At 36.7% G+C, this 26834-nt stretch overlaps 1 protein-coding gene across 14 annotated transcripts in view; it reads right to left on the bottom strand.

The window, feature by feature from the left end:
- The window catches only part of LOC106167019 (uncharacterized), a 104519-nt gene that overhangs the window by 27476 nt on the left and 50209 nt on the right, over positions 1-26834 (bottom strand). For 10 of the 14 annotated variants that reach the window (XM_087003881.1, XM_087003877.1, XM_087003880.1 and 7 more), the window contains 2 exons: positions 21079-21208; positions 13070-13449 (listed from right to left, as the gene is read on the bottom strand). In XM_087003881.1, the coding sequence (XP_086860007.1) occupies positions 13070-13449; positions 21079-21208 (510 nt within the window). Of the gene's footprint in view, positions 1-13069; positions 13450-21078; positions 21209-21982; positions 22006-23901; positions 24125-24492; positions 24706-24731; positions 24883-26834 lie in introns of those variants that run through there. The other 4 variants (XM_087003889.1, XM_087003888.1, XM_087003886.1 and 1 more) reach the window with 4 other exon arrangements.

Below are 26834 nucleotides of genomic sequence, written 5' to 3'. Positions count from 1 at the left end.
GGATGAGTAACAGGCTCCTATTAGTTGCTTAAGAGCACCTGGTATAACATGACTTTATTATGACTGATATTCAGCCCTCCACAAATTCCAGAAAAGATAACCACAGTTCATTATTCACTGTGGTTAACATAAAACCTACCAGTTCTAATCAAGTGGACACCCTTACTTCTCTACCACAGTATACAGCAATGAGGTATTGGCTGAGTCTTTTAAGGCACCTGCACCAAACGTTTGAATTACATCTGCATATTTTAGTATTTTTTTTCTTTGTTTTTTTTTCATAGCATATATAGCTTCTATAACACTGTCCAGAGCCAGAATTCCAAAAAAGAGACAAACCTAAATCAAGTAAGTTATCAGATACCAAGATTGCTTTCCCAAGTTATTAACAGTTTAAGACTCTCTGTTGAATGGTTGCCTTTTGCCAGTTGACATGTTTTACTAGGCATACTTATGATAAGTGTGACTGTATTTATCTACTAGGATGACACGCTGAGAACACTTAACAATGTTAGCCAGCAAAGTGGATTCTTAAATATTACTACCACTTATTCTAGTTACTGACATATTGTTTATCAATTATCTACATATTTCACCTTTGTACTATTTTTTTTTTGAACTTGCATTTTTAAAGGCCTATCTACTTATTAACGTGACCAGAGGGATGCATAGTATGAGGTACAGACTTTAAAAGTAATGACACATTGTGATTGTGTCAGATGAGCAGTTGCTGCTGCAGGCTATGATCAATTTTAACATGCAAGCCATAATATATTCTTGGTGACTTTGTAGCAATGTTTTGGTCACTTAACAACATTAATGGGATAAAGACTCGGAGACCATGATTAAAGCCTTGCAAATGTACTCTATAGCAAAAGAAGTTAGAGATAAATGTTACATAAACATTACAAAATTCGAATCCAAAAGTAATTCCCCTCATGGACCCACACTCACTACAACTTTGCACCAATGTTTTGGTCAGTACACAACATCAATAACATGAAGAACTTAGAGGCTAGGAGATGGTATTCTCTAATATGATATTCTCTAATAATAGAAGATGGAGGATTCAGTCTGAGACAGACGTCTCCTAGCCAGACAGACATGTTTGAAGGTATAGGTTTGTCTGGTGTCTGCCTTACTTGCCAATAACCTGGGAGACAAAAATCTCCAGTCTTTGTGATATTTATCAAATTTGTCTTTGTGGATTCTATTTTTGGCCTGTCTGGACATGCTCTGTATGCAGCTACACGTCTAAACAGCACTGTATTCAATATTTTTACGACTCATTTCTTTACATATCTTTCATCAAGTTTTCATCTTTAGACAGCTTTGGACGTAAAAATATTCACCTTCACATTGGGGAAAGGAATAAAAGATTTTGTGAAGCATTTCAATTCTTTTAACTAATTTGCCCTTCTTCTTCTTCAGGGAATGTAATATAGGGGCTTTATTGAAGAGAAATTATGCAATGATTAGGTCTTCGCAAATCCATTCCGATAATTGCACCAGCATACTTCACCCATTATTTCTATTAATGCTGGCACTCCTGCTGAAGTGTGCCTTCTATATATCAGACCAGGAGTCTCTCATCAGTCTGCCTAATCTTATTATCAAACTCCTATTTTGGAGTGTGGCAATGACATAACAGATGACAAATTTGACTCAGTGGCAGGTCTTATGTGTATGTATATCCTGTAAGTAATGGTAGCCATTTATCAAGGGGCATCAAAACAGCCTGCATACAAAGTATGTGTTAATTTATGATTGAAGTCCAATAATGACAATGTAAGCCAAAACTGAGTGATGAATAACCCAAGCAATCACCACCATATTTCTCCTTCCCATGTTCTAAACAGAGATTTACAGCAAAAACTGTGATTTAATTCTGACATAATGTTATGTTTTCAAACATTTCACTCTATTTCAGTGACTGATATTGTATGCATGGCTCACAATTGTCCAAAATTTTGAAGAATATCAAAATAGGTGAACTTTATCAGCCATAAAGGGGTAATATATTTTTCCAACTTCCAAGACCTTCAATTCTGCTTTCCTGGTAACTTTGAAACCTTTAACTTGCTTCATAGTCAATCAAAACAAACTGGCTCATTCACCCGCCCACTACATCTTCAAGTAAACCAAGACAATCTCCTTTATATAAACTGCTTCAAGTCTGGTTGCTGTAAAAACTGTTCCTAAAGGTAATCTTTCAATCAGCCACAAATTAATAGAATTATATAGGGCATTAATACTACAGAAGTGAAAGAGAAAAGAAAAAGAAAACATGACTACAAGTACAAGGCTAGTATTTCCGTGGAGAGTACACTGTCTCGGTAAAAGAAAGGCCTCCACCTGTAACTGTGTGGCAGTGCTATGATTTGATTAATCCTAGCTTTGTGATCCTAGTTTAAACTTATTCAGCCGCCAGACAATCAAATGAGATAACCAACCCCTCCTGTGCAGTGCAAGCTCGCAGTATTTGTTTTCCAGACTCCAGACTTCTGTTAATGCATCGGACAAATTAAACCCGTGCAGGTAGAGATTTTCTCTGCTCAACTTTCTTGACTGAGAGTTTAGAAACGAGGAAAAGAGAAAAAAAAAAACATACACTGCCAGCTATGAATGAATAAAATACAACTTGACTTGTTATTCAGAGAGTGGTTCATTACTTTTGGCTGAAGCATGGTTACCATCTTATCTTACCAATTCATAGAATGATGGGAGTTCAAGCACATACCTTTCTTCAAATGTCAAAAATGCTGCAATTCCCAACCTGGGTGAAGTTGATACATCTCTCCGTTGAGGATATTTCTCACTTCTTCCTTCCATGATGATTACCCTTCAGCACTAACTCAAAAATGTAGAAATACTATCACTTTTTTCCCTTGCTTGTTAATATTCCAGGAGAGTGCGAAAAGCTAGACCAGTCTGGCTCTGCAAAACTTGCAGCTTTTCATGTCTTCCTATCAGCGATAGTGCAAGTTCTCAAAAGTAAAATAAAAGAGCCCACAACTTTTTTCACATCACCATGTGCCCTTAATAGAAAATACTTAACCACTTAAACTGTTTTACCCTTGGCCAATTGAGAAAAGTGGAAGTAAGAAAAAAAAAACTTCTGGAAAGTGGTCTGCAGACTTGTATCCTCTCGTGACTGTCCCACCCTCAGTTTACCTGTGACTGACTGATAATGATGGGCTAGCCTCAGGAGACACCAATTAGAGGGCCCTGCACTGGAGCAGGGGAGAGGAAAAATCGCTGTGATGAACTTCTGTGATAAATACCACTAGGTCAAAACCACAGTCTTCCACATGTGGGACATCTACCTGATGTCTGTTTAGCCGAATTGTTCCCGATAGTTCAACCCTTCAATCTAATTGGATAAGTCTTGCAAACACCTAATTGCCCACCTGGCTCCCTATCATGCATCATCCTGCATTACAATGTCCCGTAACTCAAGGTCTAGACCTATCATTTCTGCCATGTGTTAACACTGGAAGCACCCCATCAGGTGGGTTTTGTTTAAATCTCAAACGACCTACAAGCCAGGCCTGTTGTTGACTTTTAGTTTGTTGACGTTTAATTAACAGGCATCTATTCCATCTCCTCAGCAGGAGGCATTTTGTCTAATTCCTTTTTTTTTTTCTTCAAATGCAAGAGAATATAGAGTCAAGAAAAAAACAGGTTTTATTTTCATCAGTTTTATAAAAAATCACTGTAGATATATTTTTTTGTTCCTTCTGTATATTCTCTAAAAAGACAAAAACTTCAAACAAGTTTTTTTCTTTCATTCTACCTTGACAAATTTATGATTGAAATCTATTTACTAAAAATATCTAGTTATTTCCCTTAAAAACAGTTTACCATCACGAGAGGAGTCAATCAGAGTTCATCATTTTTGGTTATAAACATGTCAGGGAGAGGATACCTTGGAGGTAAATGGAAGAAGATGGACCTGGTTGCAGATCACTGTAGGGTGGTCGAACTTTGGAGAAAAAAAGTGGGACAGCCTTTTTTATGTCACATTAATTTCTTGGGGGAATCTTCTTTTTTTTTTCAAAAATGACATGTTGTCTTGGGCAGAACCAGTTTGTTGTATAACCTGAAGAACTCGGCCTAATACAAGGGTTGGTAAATCTGAATGAAGGTAAAATACATCTTATCTTCTTTTATATAAACTGTGCTTTAATTTCAATGTTTCACCTTTAAGGCAGGTAGGCCAAGTACACTATGCCCTGAAGAGTAGGGGTCAAATGCTTAGAAATCAGATAATTGTCCAATTTTCCTTTTATCATTATATCATGTTAAGGGTCTATCTATGCAGATCTCTCAGATGTACACTGATAAACAACTCGGATGTCTCCTGAAAGTGGCCTGAGGTACACTGGCCTCTTGCTGAACACTGGGCCAAGCATGAAATCCCTCAAGCTGGGGCCATTCAGTACAGCATATTACTCCTTGTCACATTTTTACATCAGGCAGTGTTCAAATCTTTTAGTGCACATTCAGAACAACGGACTTACAGATCTGGGGATCAAACATGGCGACCCACTAAAAAGCTTGCTGCTTAATTAATTCCCGATTAGACACTGAATAGATTCCCCGTGGAGATTACAAAACAAGCATTCAAGTGAGTCAGCCGTTTTTGAACTGCAGATCTGTTAGTCCGCTGTTCTAAATGCGCTCTTAGTTTTAACGTCAGGAAGCAGATGCTTAATTATTCCCCTCCCCCAGTGTCATGTATCTGCAATCCCATAAAGTTTAATAACACATTGAGCTCTCAATGGTGCAGTTTCACATTTTCCTGCTCTCTACTCTTCATTATTTTTGGTATTTAGAATATAAGAACAGTGAAGAACTACTTATAGTTCTTGCTGCTTCCAAGACAGGATGAGGGTGTCTACTTCCATGAGTTAAAATTCAAGCATTTCTTATCAAAACCACTTTGAATGAAGCCCCAAGGTGAGGACAGATTAATAAGCTGTTCTCTTCCCATTGTTCAGATTACAATTGATGTAAAAGAGAAAATTAAGATTAATTAAGACATGTTAAATGTTCCTTTAATTATTATGGCAACATTTTGACACCTGTCATTAAAAGGTTAAAAGAGAAGGAAGTCATTTTGATATACAGGGGGCATCAAGTGAAAATCTTATATCTGTTGCTTATTATATAACAGATTGGGAATAAATTTTCTATTGAATACTAAAAGAGAAGATGGCATCCTCTGGGCTATAAAGCGCCTCAAGAATGAGTCATATATTTGCTGTTGGCTCCAAGTGGCTGCTTATTTTTCCAGCAAATGTGATGCTCATTAGACAAAAAACAGACAAATGAGTATGGGAAAATCCATAAAACAATCAAACAACATTATCCACTGTTTTCCTCTTTTCTTCTCCTCTTTGCGCAACATGAGTCAGACCTAGGCCAAACTTAGATTAATCCTCATTAAAAATCTTCACCGCATCGATACCAAAATGTGACAGTACCATAGAAGGATAAAATGAGATCTAATGTTTGTCTCTCTTAACTGAACTTATCAAACTTGTCTTCTGCCTCAGTGAGTGCAAGGAGGAGGAGTGCATGGCTCACTGGTACAATACACAGCCTGTGCCATGTGCTGGTGGATAATGTGACTGGACAGGTGTCATGGACCAATCATGTTACCTGACCACTGCTGAGATGACAGGTCCACAATAGCTACAGTACAGAGGACACTGCTGTCAGTTAAGGTGACCAAATGGCCTATATAGCTAACATTATTAAACCACATGCATGGTTTATTGATAAACAATGTGGATTTGGAAATAAAACCGTATCAAGTCGATCCAATCCAAACCACTCCAATCACACCCAATCAGGGCCAAATAGTCATATATCATAAGTCTTGAACTAGTCTCCCTCTCTACCTCTACAGGTAACTAACTGTGCACCCTGCAGTTATCTCAACAGAGATTTAATTCTCTCTTATTTAACCTGATCCTACTTAATACCTGGTAATACCATGAATTGGTCAGAGATGGGCTGCAGAGACAGCTGCAGGGAATAATGGCTGAAATATCAGATTAAACAGCTAGAGATGCTTGTTGTGGACATGGGACAAAGCCTGTCAACAAAATGTCCTAACCTGGACAGAAATGCTACAAACAAGGCTACACACCTGATACAGGCTAATATCCCAACACCAAAGTCACAGACTAGTAGACTGATTATAACGAAAGAAAAGGGGAGAAAGATTATACCGAAAGAAGAAATGTTTTGAAATAACACCCTTATTTTTCAAGACGACTGCTAGCAGTTGTTCAATGTCTACATTTCCTCAATTAACTGAGTCAGAATTAGATCTCCTCCTTTAAAGAACACAAGTAAGTGTGCAATGTTCGACAAAAAGAAGACCTACAGGTCTCAGTCAATAGATCACATCAATTATAAACCTGATCTCTGACCTTCAATTGTACTAATGATCCTATTTTTTATCAGAGGGTCAGGACCTTTCAGTGCAAACCTTGAAGGACTTTTGAAAAAAATGCCTTATTAAGTTTCGGCACACAAGCTTAAAAGATTCAAGAATCTGAGTCAAATTACTGCACTGGAATATAACTCTATATGCTTCAATGACAATTCAATTTTCTTCATCTTTTGTTAATTTGATTTTACTTCACTGAATTTCATTGTGGGTGTTCTGATTGAAAAAAAAATGATCCAAATGCCAGAAAAAAAAAAAAGGACCTATCCATTTTTACAGTGCTCCCCTTCTGAATGTGTTATTGACACCATCTGAAACTATTCTAAACATTTACAAGGTAGTATATTTTTGTTTCTAAATCATTTAGCAAAAAGTAATTTGGCATGGTATGTTGAAGGTATGGGAAAACTGTTGCAAAAAAGGACAACCACTGAAAACATTTACAGTAGCCAACTCTATGTTAAAAGGCATGTGTGTACCACATAGGTTTCTCAAACTGGTCATATCATTGGAATAGACTGTCAGAAGCATATGCTCCCATCAAAATAAAAGACTAGTTATTGAGTAAGTGTATCTGTTGTATATGAACACCAGAAGAAAAAGCAATCTCATCAGAAAGACATGGCATTTTTCAGAGCAGACACCACAGATACTCAAATTTTTTTTCCAAAATTAGATTAAACAAATCTTGTTTCCAAGAAAGGCTTTGAACTGGGACCATAGGCCAACCACAATGAATGGTTTTACACAGGAAATTACCATCTTAGACTTTAGATTTGATGATGAAGAAGAACTTTATAATAATGCCAAGCAGTTTATACCACTTACCTTTCAAATCTAAGATATATCTGTGCCATAATGAAATTGTTAAATCAACAGTCAATCTGCGTTGCCATGACAATTCCTCTTTGCCTTAATCAAGTTGTTCATCAAGATACTGGAGCACAAGAGTAGACAATCCACAAATGAGACTCTTTCTATGTCTAACACAAGTCATCAAGCCACTACAGAGCAGCCCAAGGCAATCTACAACTATCTTCCCCACAGTCTGAGATGAAGTAATTACTTTATTTGCAATTAATGCACAAATAAAGCATTATCCTCTGATGGCCTTCTAACTGCGTGCAGTATAAGAGCACGTTAAGCCAACGAGAAAGAATAGAACAGCAGGACTCCTCCTTCCCCCTACGGAGTTGAACACACTGACTGGATGTCAGCCTTGCGGTCCACATTTTCCATTACAACCAATCAGGACCAACTGTTGCCACGTGCTGCAGAACCACAGTCAAAACAAGGCAGTAATTATCCCCAGCTCAAGTTGAGGCAATGAGAGGCAACCCTCACTTATGGCAGGAGGCCCCAGGAGAGAGCTGAGGTCCATAGCTAGAGCATGATCCTAAATCAGATTCTATAAGGCAGGAATAAAATATACTTAAGCCTGAAACTGCTGGCCTAACCTCAACTGCAGCTGTGAAGAATTGTTAAGTCCAACTGAAATTTTAACTCTGATGCTTAGCAATTTGAAGGAAATCCTTATGCTTCCTCATAGATTAGAAATGCCACAATATGTGTCAATAATAACGAAATGTGATAGATAATTATTCTAACCAAATACCACATAATTGTTAATGAAGTCTTCGTTTTCCGGCCTTATTAAATAGCAAAGACAAAAATCAAGTTACACCTTAAATGTGATGCAGAGGAAGAAAGGAATTTTTGATTTCTTATAAAACAAGCCACTTTTCATCTTATCATAAGATATTATGGTGACACTTCCAATCAGTTGTAAGTAATTCTGAAATCAGCCATATACAATGTTATCGATTCCATCCGGATGATCACTGGATCCAAATCCTCAACTAATTTGTTGTCTTTTTTCATTAAACCCATTTCGACTTCTCCTAATGACAGGTAATGATAAGAAATATCTTAAATTCATAAGAAGTGGAAAATTAGATTATTTATCCAGGTGGAGTTATTGTAATTTGGAGCATGAATCGTATCTTAATGCGGGCACACCAGAACAATACGGGCACCTTTCAATCTGTCAATCACAACCTCTAAATCAGATAGGTTTATGGAGGAACCAAGCCAGTGCCCATGTAATTAATTAGTGACCAGGTGGAAGTGTAGGTAAAAACAGTGTGCACAGCTCCTCCATCATACCAATTTGCCATTTGGATGGACCAAGAAAAAACTTAGTATTAAAAAAAGGAGGCTAGAAATAACTCCCTTCAACACTTGTTTTTAAACAAGAACACACTGAGCCTGAAATGTCTAGCAGTCTTCCACAATACACCAGACAAACATGACAGCAACAAACAACTGAAAAAAAAACAACTTTCTTGTTCCAATAAAATAACAAAAAACACAAAATGCGAAGGTTAAATTTGGCATATGCCATTTAATGCACAGTCAAATCTGGTGGCAATGCATCTTCATTTTTCCCATGTACCCCTTATGTGCAAAACTGTATGGCAAAATTGTAAATAAGATGAGTTGCTGTGTGATAATTCACATCCTTAATCTAACGCAAGAGAAAGAGAAAGAAAAAGACTAAGCACTTGGAACTTGAATCAAAATCCATTATTTGCCTTTAAATATATCATGAACTTGGAAAAAAACATTTTTTCCCTCTGTAGTCACAATAAGCCATCTAAATGCACAAGATCCTGCTGTGCCAAAGAAGTGGGAAATCAAGAAACTACTTAACACCCATAGGCTGCAGTATTATTGGCAAGGATGATAGACACGCAGTAATAGAAAGGTGTGCTCCTGCTAAACAAGATACAGAAAGTGAAAAGTTTGGACAATTTCCCTGTTGGGTGCTAATGAATTAAACATACCCACAATTTAAAATTCATGCATTTAGATGGACCATCAAAACTGACCCCAGATCAGGGCAAACTTAATCACCTTGGACTTAAAACCTAAAGATTGTAGGACATATCTTGACCTTTGTCCACCCTTGACCAGTTGACCACTCTCAGTAACATCAAATTAAAATATAAACGTGGGCTAAACAAAGAAAGTAATATTAATTTTAAAGAAACAATGGAATGCTACTTAATAAAGGATGTAATGAAGTAAACTGTTTCTTGTAGGCGGAAAAATCAGCAAGGTTAACTGACAGGTACATCAAGAGAGTTCGCAAGATTATATATTACAGAGGAGACACTACTGGTGTTTCTGTTCCTTACTGTTTACATAACCTTACCAGATTATACTGATAGATTAAAGACTACACCAGTTTTAGTGAACAGAAACACCCTGCAAAGAACCTTTTAGTATAGCTGTAGTCTGATCAATAGTGTCAAGCCCTAGAATAATTCTGCATGGGGCAAACTGATGGGTGATCTATGTAGTGGAAAAATGCAATTTCTTGTGTAAGCACATTTTTATAGGCTCTGTTGTTTGGGGGATTAGTTGGCGGCTGGCTATCAAAACGGGTGATCATTTTTTCTGTTTATTCAAATGGTCCTGATAAAAAATGGATATCTCATTGATTACCCTCTAGCCCACCTTAGTGGGGTTAGTGAGTGCTAACAGTATCTTTAACCTGAGCTGCCAACTTCATTTATTTTTTTATAAAAGACTGAGGTAAAAAATATACAATCAAAACTTCAGACTTCACAGGAAAAAAATCATGGTCTCAGATATCTAGTTTACAAGCTGGGATTGCAATATGAGTCATGTAATTACATTATTTCTTTGCAAACCAAATCCCTAGGTTGGACTACAGAATCAATAGTAACAGAATTTAGTCTATCATGTACAACCTGCCTCTTAAAGTCTAATTGCCATTCCCTTCCCCTAAGATTTTGTGAAAAGACAATGACAGTTTTTATTTAACTTAAAAAATTGTGTTCAATTTACATGCAAATGATGTATATTGCAATCCTTGATCTCCAGTGGGCCAATACACCATTCTATAAGATTACTACAAATAGTATTCTTACATCAATTCTTCAATATAAAAAATGCTGTTAATTAGTGTCCTTATTCTTTGAGGAAAAGGCTTATTAAGTTTTCAAGACATTGGCCATATTGTTACTTTACAGAACTGCACAATGGATATTTACAAGTTTTGTAACAATATAGTCAAGATTTACCTAAAATCTTGTGACTTGGCATTAAAAAGCATTACCCATACTAATTATGAATTCATCAAGTGTATGGCAGATTATGAACAAATGACAAAACTTTTACATGCTTCATGTTCTGGTATAGCATAAAAATGAATCCTATGAAAATCTGGTTCTCATCTAATAATACATGCAACACCTTGGGTTTATTCCGACTTTTTTTTCAGGTCTGTTGACTTAAACATCTCTAGCCTAATAATTTTTGACTCAATAAATGTCAAATTAGCGAGGAAAAAAAAATTTTTTTTCTTCATTTTCCAGGCAACATTGTATCTCATTATGTAGTAGCCGAGGAAGGTTTTGCCAGAGAGACCCTAAGCCAAGTGGGCAGGGTCACGGGGGACATGGAGATCAATAGCCACACTATCAACACTGTTGATAATGACTACATAATGGAATAATGAACTTTGTCCCACACCATTTAGTTTGCCAGTTTGTGGTCAATATACACTGTGCTGGAACATGTATCAGAATTTATTTCATAACAAAGAATTGGGATATTGGGTTGGACTGTGTTTGTGTAATAAATCTGGTCTTCAAGTGAGATCAATACTTAACACGCTCTGCGGTGCACGGGTTATTACTCCATTTAAATTCCTGGATTCAAGAATATTCTGTGGAACTTATTTCAGATCCCATTAAGATCAAATGTATTGATTCCTGAATATGCAATATATCTAAACTGCTATAGACAAATGAAAAGTAATAGTATTCCTAATCAAAACTTTGAACTCATCATACACTGATGAAAAAAAGATATCCGTTATCAAAAAACATTTTAAAAACACCTGAAATTCCAACACTCAGAATTTTCTTTTCACTATAACTATCTCCAGCAACCAAATCTTTTAAGGAAATAAAAAATCAAATTCCACAAAATATGTCTTTTGCAAGGTTGATATAATCCATATCTATCATTCTCATTCTATCAGCAGATTTACCAAGAGCTTGGTAGCATCCCATCCTTAACAACCTCAGCAAAGTCTCAGTAGAGGCATCAAGAGTACCATCATCCATTACAACTATCAGATCCAACACCAGATCAATACATCTCTTATGCATTTTGTCTGTACACAAGTCTGAATCCTCATGCTGTTACAAATCTATAACAATTCATGTTTTGGGCTTTAAAACAAAATATCGTCATTGGGGAATATGGCAGTTTTGATGCAGTATACTCTTTGCTATAAAAATGTGATAAAATTGTACCCTTTTCCTCAAAGAAAGACATTTGTTTAAAGCTTTTAGTATGGGAATTTAGCAGGTTATAGATCTTTCTTTTTTTATACAGATAAGATGGTATGTGAATCCCTAGAGGAAATTTTATTTGATATTCCACATTCTAGTCAGCTGAAGTAGACAGTGCATTCAAGTGAAATGCCCACACACTGGATTAGCATTAAATGGTGTAAGTTTAAAAGCTCTTGGCAATAGATAAAACTGGCTTCAGACAGTTGGATTTATCCGAAGATGGCCATTTGTCTGATGAACACCATGATAAACCCAGATCTAGCTCATAATGTACTGTTTGGGGAATTTGCTCTCTGCCTTAACTTGTCTAACAAGCTATTGCTGGAGAGTTCAGGTAGAAAGATTAAATAATACTCGTATGTAACGGAAAAAGTCCCTGAAAATATCTGAACTGACATGACGTTGTCATTGAGCATCATATCCTTTGACTTGGAAAATATCATCAGAAAGGAAAGAATAAAAGTTTGGACACTACGATTCTCATGTAATCTATTTAACTGCGCATTATATCTGAAAAGGGGTGTATACCTATATAAACTGAATAAATATTCATGGTGCACAACTGTCTCTGATCAATGTCAGCATTACTGTTATCACAGCTATAACATGTCATGCAAAGACAATCCTTAAATAAACTTTTAAGGACAAGATATTCATACCAAACCCTAAGGAAAAAGGTTAAGATGGAAAGGTACTTAATCATCTCATAAAAAGATCAAGGATGGGATTCAAAACATCTTTTTTCTGTGAGGTATTGCCTTCTAGGAGACAAGCAGATTCCTTGATGTTCCTCCAAAAATGCCATGTCTTCGCATCCAGCCATCCCACTAGACGACAGGCAGAATCTGATGCTACAGGCATCAAGGCTTAACAAATGAGATCTGACACGTTCTGAGGCTTATTTCGGTTATCTTTTTTTTTCATATATTTTAAAATGAAAATAGCAGCTGAATAAACAGCACCTTTCAAGGATGACATTTAAGTGATTTTTCATCAGTTAAAAGCATGGTTTGGTACAGACATATCAATCAACAGTTTAAACTTTTTAAGTTTAAACTCACAGAAAGGTTTGAATCTAAGAAGAAAAAAGATGCTTTTCAATGAGATCTGAGGTAAAAGGATTCAATGGCCTTTTAAATATAAAAAAATAAGAAAGACAAAAACACTTCCACTGCAGAAGACTACATGTGCACACAAGGTCACTAACCTGGCAAAGAAAGAGGCTGCTGCAGACTGCCCTGTCATGGGGTGTTGGAGGTGGTATGGTGTCTGCTGAAGAGGGTACTGTGGAGAGTACTGACTCACAGGGGACCTCACTTGCTGGGGACTGCCCATATACTGGGGTGCTGCTGTGGTGCTATACTGAGGTGATGCACCATTAAACTGTGGTGCTGTGGTACCATACTGAGGTGACGTGAAGCCGTACTGAGGTGCTGGACCATACTGCAATGCTGGAGTATACTGAGGGGAATAGTGAGGAGCCACTTGACCGACTGGGAACCGCCCAGTTCCATCTCTATTGGACATGTCGGTAGCCATGGCCATATTCCCTGCTTGGGTTGGAGCACCTTGTGGACCTGGATACATCTGCAGAAGACAAGAGTACAAATGAGAGTGGACTTTCTCAAATCAAACACCATGTAAAGTCAATATTGCCAACTGTGATATTTCATGACTTTTAAGAAGTCTATCTAAAACCTATTTTTTTTCAAAAAATTATTCTAAAACCTAATTTATGAGTTTTTTCCTTTGTTTCAGGGTTGTTGGCAATGCATACCTACTACTGGGATTGCAACTCCACTGTTTGCAGATGTTATACTATTCTTTTTAATGAACTGAACAAAAATATGAAAATTGTATAGTAATGTTAATTTGCCAACCATATTGTTGATGCATCCAATAAAAGTTTACCAGATCAATAATAAATCTACTGAAATTGGGGTCGACTCCATGTTAAGAAGGTTCTTTATGATGAAGGTTCGCTTTAACATGAAAAGCAGAAAATTGCTCTAAAATCAGCTGTTATGATGAAGGTCGGCTATGCCAAACACACAGGGTTCTGTATTCCCAAAAAGTATATTGATGCAATAGCTGCATTAGTAGCATAATCGAGGAAAGCACTGCCCTCTGTATAGGAGGCTCTCTCATATTTGCATCTTCTGCTAATTGTGCAGATTTTGCGCATGAGAAATTCCTGATGATAAAGAGTTAAGCTTTATACATAATACGAGGTGTAACTTACCCTTCTATTAAAGTTTTGCTACAATTATACTCGAAGCGAAACATCAGCTGCACGTTGCATTTCCCAAAAACGCTTCGACTTTTACGGCATTAGTCCCCAATTGCAATTTGTTGACTATATTAGCTATCTTTGCGCTCTATCTGTACCATTACGCGCATTTCAGCATAGCGAACCTTCGTCATGTAAAAGCGCACCCCTGAAATCATGTGCTTTCTTGTTTACAACTAATATGTAATATATCTTTATTTTTTAAACTATTATTCCACATTTCAAAAAATGCTATTACTTAAACAGCTCCTGTTGAATAAGTCGCTTGCATGATAAAAATCATTCAGATGTCTTTCTGACACCTGCCTTATCAGCTCGGTAATCTTGTATCTAATTAACGCTGGTGTAGACTTGAAAATAGCAACAGACATGCACAAAGAGGGAGGATAGGCCATGCTCAGACCTGTACATCTAGAAGATCCACTTTATACTGAGATAAATATTTAGATTAAAGGCCTTTGGAATGAACAAAAACAGGCAGACATGTGCACCAAGGAAGCCTAAGAACCAAGACCTCAGCCAGGCACCCTGACCCTTTGAAGTTTATGTATTATTTGTAATATAACAGGGGCCAAAAGTACTCTCCTATTTCACCCATAAACTACTCAAAATCAACAAAATTTCAAGGAAAAAACTTTCAGTTTATGTTACTAATGGTGAAATACAACAAACAGAAGTGTGGTCAATTTACACAGACAACAAAATCGGATCAGTTTTTGGATTTTAAAGTCATGGAAGTTAAAAACCCTGAGTGACGAGGAGGGTTATCTTTCCTCAGTTTCTCCTGGGCTGACAGCTTCATTGCAATAATATTTGCATTTAGTGCCCTAGAACGATGACAGAACCAGTCAAACTAACTACTGGTGACATCCAGGACAGAATGATGGCACTTGTGTTCCCCTGTGCTTGCAACATTGCAGCACCACCACCCACCAAAAAGAACTTTAGAGTCAATTGAAACAATAATATTTGGTTGTTGAACATAGATCCTAATCACACAATTTCTCCCAATGTTTTATTTGGTTTGTTTGGTGGTTTGTTTCTCAGTCAGTGGTGGTGAGACTCATAACAGTCTGACCACATGCCTAAACACCGACTCTCTATATTTAACCCTCTTCATACTGCGCTGCAAGCTCTTAAAACTTATTCTCATAATACACTTAAAATTCAATAAATTTCTGTCTGATTCAAAGTCATTATATGTTCCTTTGATGCCCATTTACGCTGTGAAAGTTATTTTCAGTTCTTGAATTAAAAACAGTTTCTGTTATCTTTAACCTTCACTGTACAGAGTTTACAATATCAAGACAACTTGCTACATTTTCTAAGCCAAACAGTAGAATTTTACAGATAAATACATCAATTAATTTTCCTTATATTCATAAGTTTCATGAGGTTAATCTATAAATTTGTAACAACACTATTTGTTTAGCCAACTTTCTTTGTAGCTATCATCAGGATTGCAAAACTTTCACAATCCTACCTTGATAAATCTACCATTTGCTTCTAATCCTTTCCGTCGAAAAGTTCAAACTCCCATTGACAAGCCTTTTAACTTTTGTCAAGTAAATCAGTTTCAAATGCAACCACTGTTAAGAGTCCTGCTACCTTCAATCAACTCCTACACAAGTTCACTTCAGGCACTAAAGAATGGTCCACCATATATAAGTGCCCAAGAAAAAAAAATGAAAAAAAATTGATAACTTTCTTGCTGACCACTTGAAATGCGTCTCCACTCCTAGATGTCGGCCTTTATGCAGCATGTTTGGCAGTTTATTCAAGCATTAGTAAAATCAATAAGGATTACCCACAATCAGGTATTGACTCCACTCCACAAGAATGCTTCAAGCAACCCCACAACTTGACATCTCCATTGCATAGCTTAGACACTCTGCCATATCTATCACCAAGCAAAGGGGACCTGAACATGAATGATGGGTATTTAAATATAAAAACCCTCATTCAGTGTCTGAATTGCTGATCTATAATCCAAGGAATGTGTATAATCAACCCCACCCAGCACTTCACCTTGGCCAACACAGGCGCGTGGCTGCCCTGGCAGAAAGGTGGGCCTCCCATATCTTGGAGACCTCTTGAATACGAATCAAACTTTTTTCATAGAAGTCAAGAGGCGAATACAGCACTCACCTGTCAATCATTGACACTAATGAAAAGCATAGTGAATAAAGCTTTTTTGTCGAATCTCTACAGAAAATTTTTCTCTGTAACCAGATGACCAAGTAGGGTCTTTGATTTTTTCCCTCAAAAGTCATTTCCCAACGGGGCACATTTTCTCAGTTTTTTGTCCTTTTTTAATTTCACACTAGAATGCTCCTGCTTTTTTATATTTTGCCCATCAATTTCCCATGTAAAACAAGCTCCCCAATGTGTACAAGTCATTAACATAGCAAACAGACAGCGCCTTTGAAAGTGTTCCTCCAGGTGGTCATTGCCTCTTTGTTTTGGACCATTTATAATATAATAATAATAACATTGTCATAACAGCAACATCTGCCTACCAAAAATTACCTTATTTAATGACAACAAATAAACATTGTATAATTTTGTCTGACATAGGATACAAACCTTTTTTATGTCACAGACAATCAAGACAAGTCCAATGTTTTCAATTGCAACGTAAAATAAAATGAAGAAGAAATGTAAAAAAAGAAAATTATGTTGGAAATCTCTGATCAAGACCCCTACAATAACAGCAGTTAAGAGTCATGAAGGACATTTAAACATACACTCAACTGTCCACACACATACATAGATATACCAGAGTTATGTCATATTTGTAAATGGTGTATATATTTACTATATAATGTTATATACTGGTGCACTTGTTTGATCACGTCAAACATCTACTTGTGAAGAAATTGGTCCCTGTCACAGTTCTAAGCTGCACAGAGGACAAAGCTGCACGAATAATGACATTTAACAACTGAAATATTTACATCCAGACAAATCCGGGTAATTCAATTAACGTGTCTCTCTCTGTGACAGAATCACCTGTGCTTTGATTAAAGATTTTATGCCTAATCAATCATAAAATGCTTAATTATCCATAGGGTGAAAATCTCCTTAGAATGTTGACATGTTATAATCTTTTGAACCATTCTACCTATTGGGTGAAGGAAAACCTTAAAAGACATGTGTGGCAAATATTCTTATTCACAATACAGGGAAATAGTCAGTTGCAGAGGCAATATACCACAGTTAATGGGCTATAAAAACACTAAGTGTCTTATCTTATTTAAGCTTAGGATCAGAACACTATGGAAACACCAATTGTAATTTCAGGAGCAGTCACTACAGAAATGTTAAAGCAGGTCTTAATTAATCAATAGCCAGGACTGTCTATTCTCTCTCCAACTGTTTAATTCCCATTGTCAGTGTTTGAAGGATAAATATTTCTTTTCCCCTTCTCCAAACATTGGATCATGCCCAGTAATCCACACTGGCTCCACATCTTACATCACTATTGCCCACATAGCGCGCGGCCAAATGTAGCCAATAGCCTAATAAACATAAATGATTAAAAGAGTGTGTGTGTGTGTGTGTGTGTGTGTGTGTGTGTGTGTGTGTGTGTGTGTGTGTGTGTGTGTGTGTGTGTGTGTGTGTGTGTGTGTGTGTGTGTGTGTGTGAAAAACAAGCAAAAAAAATGTATGATTGTATCAAAGTGTTCAAATACCGCATTTGTGTATCTTCTAAAATTGATTATATAGTATTTTCCAAGGGACAGATAACACTGAAGATATTATTTTAAAGAAATCCATTATATTCAAATCAGAGTTGTATCCTTTATCTATTCCTTTTGATGTTCTATCTGCAGAGTGAAATTAACTCAAGCACATAGTTAAATCAAATTGACTTTTCATTAAACAATTTCCAATGTCCAATCATCAGGTGCTGGGAAAGAAAAGATGAACGTGAGCATCTTCATAATTAGAGGTCACAGACAATCATCTGCCAATGTACGCATTCAGTTGTGACAAAGCCTAGCAGCAAGTGAGCAGGCAAAGATTATGTCACATTGTATCAATTCACACTCCAACGTCTTCAACTAAAGTGCACTTATTTGATTGATTATGAGAAGTTTTCTTGTGACATGAAGTGGCCTCAGGAGCTGACATGCTACGAAACCAGGGGTAGCTGACTCACACGAAGAAGCCACATCAATTTGTAGTAATCACAAGGCTCTGTTTCTTGTGGTTACGGTGTGACAGTCTCTTATGATAAAGATGGTTGGTCTGGGGCACCTTAAAAAACAACTAAGTCACAATGCTGACATTAATATATGCTCATAGTAACATCTCAACACAACTGTCACATCCCAACACAATCCACAATTCTCCTCCATCTTCCTGTCCAAAATTGGGTTCAGGAAGCAGACAGAGTAACTTATCTGGACATCTTTAATTAGACATAGGGACAGTCATTTGGTGGGGACAGCCATTACTATATCATAAGCTATGGGGGGAAAACTGAGAAGAATGCCTTACAAGACATGGAAATGAGTTCAAGTGAAGATTTTTGTATGGAAATGGTGATTTGATTTTTCTGTTACAATGTCATTTTCTACTTCATTTCCTGTGAGTCACTGTCTGTGTTTTCAGCTAAGGACTTTTAAACATTCAATGTGTCTAATAAAACTCTATTTCAACAACAAACTTTGTGTAGATTTTATCATTTACTTGTTTTGTTTTGTTTTATCAAAGACAAAAACTCCCTTTTCCTGAAAGGAGGGAAAAATTACACAAGTTAAAGTGACATTTACTGTCACTGATCAGAGGATGTTCACCATTTATCATTCATAACATTGTGTTCCTTGGGCAGTTTTCAAAAAAAGTCATTGTCCAAATAAAATTGCAAATATGTTCAGACAGTTATTCCCATGATGTATTTTTAAACTATAAGTTTAAGCAGAATTTAGTTTACACAGGCATTAAGCTATAAATCACCTCTACTGAAAGGGGGGAAATCTGCCAGGTACAAGAAAATATCATTGGAAGTGCATCCACCCGATACCTTCATAAAAGACTTATTTTGGATAATTTGAGTGTCACTTGTGGGGCTTGTCAAATGAAGATGACTACTGTCACAAACAAATGGCCAAAATTTTCACTCTAACTCCCAAAGAAAAGTACTTAAATGTCTAGATCATGCACAGAATACTATACCATCTTTTATTAAGTGGGGATTCTATACTATGCCATCTCTCATCAAGTGGGGACTCTATACTATGCCATCTCTCATCAAGTGGGGACTATATCAACTCTCACTTGACCCATCAACCCACTGAACTGACCATTTTAAAACTTTCTTCCTACTTTTTACAACCTCACAAGCACCTCAGAACTGCAAAAGGGGTAGGACAATGAAACTTCTAATTTTTTTAATGAAAACTGAAATATTTTTCATTTAAATCATCTTAAAACTGGCCATTATTTCCAGACACGCCATATGGCACATGGATCCTGTCAATACTTTCCCCTCCCTCAGTTCCACTTACTTTAAGATGCAACACTGTGCCTTCAAGTTCAACGCCCTCCATACAAAGCTGGGATATTTTAGGAAAACTCATCAAAATTATTCACCTTAATACTTCCCCTTTCAGCTTTTTATATGCTCAAATATGCTATTTTTTGTCTGTTATCTGTAACTGATTTGCATTACGACTTTAAAATGTCATCTTTAAAATACCTTAGACCAGGCAAGAGCAAGATAAGCCTAATTTGTAAAACAACTGTTTTAAGGCATGCATTGCCAACAGGGGCTAAGTATTAGGGATCATTCTTAAATAACTTAAAATTCCATTTGTTTTCTAATCTATGGAACATAATTTTGGGGTTTGCACTACATACACATTGCCAGAATACAAATACATAATGAATGAAAGACTGCACATTATTTTCATGTCAGCAAAACATTAAAAATTCTTTCCTACTTAATTCTACTACCTGACATGAAAGTCAAGTTGGCATGCAGTAACTGACTGTGTCTAAAATATTAAAGGAATTTTTGTTCAAATAAATTGACCATATTTGGCAATTTTTTACCTTTTTATTATGAAACAACATTAATGTTATGCGTAAATTGCAAATGTCATTTTTTCCCCTTTTCCATCTTTTAATGCTACCATCAACTATAAATCTGGCAAATCTCAGCCGCAAAACCAGGGGCTTCAAATGTGAAGGTACTGAACTCGGTGGTCCCGGATGCCAGCGCTTCACAATCAATCACATTTTTCTTGTGATTCTGCCGCAAAATCTAGGGTCAGCAGATACACCTGCTCAAACATGATGAAGTTTTTTAACCTCTTTTCAGGGAGCAGGCTTCGTTTTTTTTTGTTCTGCTCATGCAATTCACTTGAGACCCCAGATACGCTGTCACAGAGTCAGACTGGTCACAAATCAATGACAGAAAACTTGGTTCCTTTTACGTCACTCTTGCATGATAGGACAAGCTTACTCTTTTTCCAAAGAAACTGGGTACTATGCATTGCAAAAAGGCCATCAGGTACAGAAATGCTTTGTGTACTAAAAGCATCAATATTGAAAAAAATTAGTGAAACTTTATGGTTAATTTTCAACAACAACACTTTAAACCCTCAAATGGTTTTCATGTCCGCTTGTTACAGAAATATCATATTCTTTTATGCCACTAACTCTTTTAAATCTTTGATAACATTGGTCTGGAGCTTGATACAATTTTACCTGTGGTGGAATAAGGTAGTTACCATTGCTTTTAATTTTTAAACACTCACTCCCAGTAGTCAACTAAAGCTGATCAATCATTGGGCATGCACAGTTTGTCTTAACTATCTCTCTTTGACTCTTTTCATTTTAGTACTTGTGTAGTGTCCATACTATGTACTTCACTTCACTTCACTACTGTCCACTGGCTATCTAAAAAATTCTTACCTGGTTTTGCTTGGCTGGGTTCATCCACAGTAACACGTTCTGTTCCAGGTAGGCCTGAGCTTGGGCTGCAACTGGACTGGGAGAGTTATTCCCGTTAGATGAATGATGGGCTCGGCTTTGCCTCGCTAATCTAAAATAATGAATAAGAAGAAAATAATCAGGAAATATTCTCTACTTTGACATTTTTTAATGTCCCCTCTGGCTAGGGTATAGAGACAAGTATGTTTTAAATCCGTCACCTCTTGGTACTGCTATGTTATATACTAGGCACGGAGCGCAATTCTTACAAATCCTGCAGCCATGTAATAAAGAGTCCTTCAGGAAAACGAGGGGGAAATGGCCCTTTTTAGGAGACACAAAAATTAAATTTGGTGTTGTAATTTCCTTTCATGCATCAAGCCGTTGTCCATCTTAAATGACTGTTCTGCTTGGCTGGTCGGTTAATTCTTTTTATGACAGGTATCAACTACTGCAACATCAAAAGAATTGCTTAGAATTGCTAAAACTCCACCTACAAGAAAATGAAATCATAAAAATGGTGAACAACAGAGAAAATCCATTTCCATCATTTCTAGCACAGTCTGTCGGAGCATTTTGTTCTGTCTATTCTGTCACTGAATCCTGGTGGTATTTCCTAATACTAATTGTTCCATCAAAGCCACCTATAATCCCAAACCTACAGAATCACCATAAGTCAAACAGCAATAAAATAACTCTACAAAGCGACACTTAAGTGCATCTTTTAGCAGCAAGTCCTTGTATCACCATATGCCCTTTCTTTTCTCCTTTGTCCATGCCAGTAGAGATTGTAATATTCGTGAACTATGGTTCAACCCTAATCATTCATTTGCAATTAATTTTCACTTGTAACAAATCTGAGCTAATAGACGTAGTCAATTATTACCAAACAGGCACTCCTAATGAAAAACTCTACTTTTAATTGACTGCGCTGGTCAAATCAAGTCAGTCAGCTGAGCGTTCTGCAATGATATGCCTCTGCACATGACAAATCTCCATTTATGCTGTCGCCTGCCTCCGTGCACACATCTGTGCCGCTCTACAAACGCTACCCTTTATCAATGAGTGGGTAGTAAATGAAAAACTCTTTTGCCAAGCAGCATCCAATGTGGTTACAACAAGTTGGAAGATTGACAGAGCTTGATAACATCAAGACACCATAACTGTATTGTTATTCCCTTCAGATTTATATCTGTTTCTCCTGATAGATGTAGGGACAGGGATGAGATGACATTGGGGGCCACAGTCACCACCATCTCTGCTGGGATGTCACATACAGCAGGATTTTACTCCATATTACTTTTACCCAGCCTCCAGGTAAAAACCACAAATCAAAATGAAAATCAATGATAAATCTCATCTTGAGTGCTGATCAATTAAATACTTTTCCATTAAGGAAAAGAAGACCTATTAAATGCTACTTGAGAATATCTTACCTGCAATATCTGCCCCTTCTTTCCCAACCAGCACATGCCAGTTAATTACCCCCTAGCTGCTCTAGGAGGTGCGTCAGACAATTAAGCTGATTCCACTGATTGCACTTAAGCAAGAATCTCCCCCAGAGTTGGACTGACCCAACTAGTATGATTGAACTAAATGCAGTCTTAGAAAAGATGCAACAAGATGATTCTTCATCTGCACACTCAACAAAATCTAACTTATTGATATTTCCATTAAACTGCTGCGGAAGCTATCTGTCATACAAAAACCTGAACAGTTCACGCATGATTGCCAAAATGTCCAATTATTCAGACTGGACAAATAAAGTGCTTTTGTCAAATATCATTTTACGTGAAAAACAGGCGACAGCAGTCCAGAGTATCCTACCAACTACAAGCTGATCATTGTTTTAAAACAACATGCAACATGAAACACTGTGAAGTAGATAGGAACTAAAGCTTACTGTGCTTACACATTACCATATTGCATCCATGAAGCTGTTAGGTCCTGACAGAAGTGGACAAATCTAACAGGATGGTTACTAGCTTGTCCCCTTGCATGCAAGATTTGTGACATGTGGTTTTGGGGACCATTTCAATCCCAAAGTATATATTACCTGTATTTCATAACTATATCAGCAGGGATAAACCAATTTTTCTTCTGAAGTTGTACACTTTAAGTGCTAAAACCAGTATAGGTTTCAATGAATAAAGGCCCAGAGTGTTATCGAAACCGGTAACTTTTCATGAAAGGACCCCTACATGTAAAGCTCTATGTACCACAAAATTGGATCAAAATATGTAGTAATTGCAGGGGTTACTAGTAATTTAGCTAGGGGTTACTGATCAGAAGAAAAAAGGGATTCTGGTGACAAGTCACAATCGTGAAAAAAATTGAAAAGAAAAACTCGGATATGAACCATAGTAAGACACATGCTGAGAAAATGAAGTTCCAAAATTTGAACAATCTTGTTCAAACAAAAGCCAACATCAACCTTGATGTGTGGTATGGCTCAACATAGAACAGATGGACATGGGAGAGAAAACAACCTTTGCCAACTTCATTTTTTTTATCCTTTCTTTGTCACTGACCCCCCTCCTACACACACTTCAAAAATGAACGGTAAACCACACAAAGAATGTTTGAGGAGGTAAACCTCATCTCTACATATTTTTGAATTGATCACTTAAATTTTTGATAAAAATACTAGTATTCAATTTTTTAAAGTAAAATAATATCAATATCAGAGAAAAACGAACTAAATTAAGCACTCTGTGCATAAAACTGAAGAAATCTGTCTTCACCCCCCCCCCCCCCCTCCTCCCCTCAAAGAAACCCTTTTTCCTCCTGGTCACTTACACTTACCTTCCTTCCGTCTCTTTGAAGTGGGTTTCAACAATCAGTGAGGCTTTCAAATTAAGCCACTGCTTCTTTAATAGTATTGTAGGACGCGACGACATGAGCATCAAAGGCTCAGCTACTGTTAATATTTGTTTTGAGGCGCCATTTTCAATCTCCAAAAGAAATTTATGCTAGCGACAGGCTGCTTTATTACCTGCCTTTCCTAATAGCAGTCTACTTAGTTTATCTACTTCATCACAATGCACCAGGTTACACTCCTATTGCATGTGTCAGTTTAATCTTTTCTGAGTTTCATGACTTCAAACCTTGACAAGTTATCAAATATGCAATTCAATTGTGTCATGTCCTAATATCTTACTGAGGGTAATCATATATATCTGCCACACGAAAACAGATTTTTATACTCCAAAATATAACTGAAGCTAGTTTCATATTACTACTTATATGTACATATATCCAATATGATCATTTAAGTTCATACTACAAATATATCCCAGTTTCGTGAGATAACATCATATTTCTTCTAAGTCTTCTCAAGCATTTTGCTGTAAATTCACTAAGTGGATACTGAAGTTTAAATTAATATTGCCTTACCTTCATTTATATCACTTAAAGCTCCTAGATGTAACACACCTGAGGTAGACAAATCTCTCACCTCCAAAAAAAGGTTTCTTCACAAAGTTTTCTCCTTTTTTTCTAAAGCAAGTTTACAAGCAATAAAAACCCAATATCTAACACAGTTAACACTGTTCTCCTGTGCTCACAGCCGATCTTTTCACATAGTGTTCTTTTTTACACAAGCAAGCATACAAGCAATAAACAGGTAGACTAACCTCAGAGGCCATTGTTCCACTACAATCACAACAGATAGGTCTCCTATCCATTCATCAAAGCTCAGTGTGGGATCTCACAGCCTCTACCCCTTAATTACCATGTAACTTTGAATGCAACAGTAGGGAGAGGACAAATGGCTCTAAGTGATGATGGTTGTAATCAGAGGTAATGGAATAATAATCTAGAACCATTATGCCGAACAACAGGGACTAATAGGTCTTTCTCTCCATTTCTTGCCCAACCTGCAACCTAGGTTATCTCTTAGTGCATCAGATAACTCCTTCTTGGGGGTCCCTCAAAGGGTCGTCCTTACATAGCAGATATCTAATTAGGCAATCTTCTGGACAATTATTATACCATTATTACAGTCTTACAGGTGGTTGTCACTGTTGCTTGGATCTTGCATGCTTGGGAAATTTGTTTTGATAAAAAGCTGAAGAAAAAAACTTAATAATATGGTGCTTTCAGGAGATTCAACTTGATTTGCACATTTCTTAGGTAAATTTCCCTTCAAAATTAAGACTTACACAAAAAATTCAACTGTAGCTAGCATAAAGTATATGTTTTAAGTACGAGTACAATTGCCCTACCTTTATTTAACAACTGGTAATATGTCAAAAATCATTATTATTACCATCCTACACCTACAAAGTGATCAAAGAGTCTTGATTCTTTTCAGCTAGTTCTCAATGTCACTGAGCAGATCTGTAAACTGCATGTCTTCTCTACCAAAGCTGTAGTCACCAAGGTGTGAAATCCCAGGTGCGCAAATTACTTCAGGTGATAAATAAAGGAACAAGATTGATAAACTTATAAGACCTCTACCCCCAAGGTTTGGTTATCACTGTCACACCACGAACAGTAAAAACGACATATTTTTGGTGACACTTGCCTGCAGGGAGAGGACTTGCTTGCACGTGTTGTTATTAAGTCTTTCATTCTAACTTAACCTAAGTAAGGAGAAATCCCTTTAAAAGTCATCAAATACAGGTGTGAAAGTGATACTGGGTTGAATGGAAAGTTAATAGATGTTTAAGGAAAACATTTTAAAGTTAAAAGTAGTGATTCTATCTTATATTTTATAATGGCCTGATGGGCATTTTAGACCTATAAAATTATGCCTTGGTGTCATTATTGTTATCGCTTAGTATCGCTTAGAATTTTTTTGAAAAAAATTATCAGGCCAGTTAAAATTGTATCTGAACTGGAAAGATTCTATCAAACTCGTCTGAGCTCTGCTGAAAATTGTACGTCTTTTTTAGAAAAAAAAATCCCTCACTTTTAAAATGAACAGCAGGCACTGTATTGCAAATGTCATAAGCACTTAGCCGAAATTTTAAGCACAACAGGTCAAAAAGAAAAATAAAAACAGTACAATAACATTTCAACTGAAATATCAAGGGTTCTTTGTAATCCTTCAGATACAATTTGACAGCAGCTGACTGTGCTCTCATTAAAACAACAGCTTCTGTTAATTAACAAAATATTCTCCCTGCAGCGCCAATGTTTTTGTGCCAAAATGTCAGCATGGGTTACCACTAACCTATGTAAAACAAAGACGGAAACACAGAACTGGCTGGTACTATGAACTTGAGGACAGAGAATACACAGTAAAGTCAAGTTTACAGAAGGGATATATTATAGAACCCAAAAATTAATGTCAATAATTGTAGAACAATACCTTGGAAATCTAAAAAAAGTTTTAATCTATTACCTTGTGGAGTTACTTGACACTTAAATGTGCATTGCTATTTCTAGGTATGCTATGGAAATTAAATAAAGTTGTAATTCATTACCTTGCCTTGGTTCTCTTTAAAACTGGGTACTTTAAAATTGGGTACTTCTTGGTTCACAATCATGCTATAGGCAGTGTGGTGTGTGTGTGAACACATCAGAACACGGAGCCAAGCACACCAGACGTGATTCCTGTGCTGCAATTTCCATTCACATTTTTTGTATACAGGAATACATGCAAATTCCCTGTGTAGGAATAATCTGGTGACACATTTGGTAACAGCAATGGGCTGTTTGGTGCCACACTAGAGGTGCAACATAATAAAGCCGTATCAAAGAAAAACTTAGCCAGGGGAGGTAAACCACTT

Source organism: Lingula anatina, chromosome 2, assembly GCF_051362555.1.
Source record: "Lingula anatina isolate TDL-2025a chromosome 2, LinAna3.0, whole genome shotgun sequence".
NCBI lineage: Eukaryota > Metazoa > Brachiopoda > Lingulata > Lingulida > Lingulidae > Lingula > Lingula anatina.
This window is presented reverse-complemented; position numbering and strand designations above follow the sequence as displayed.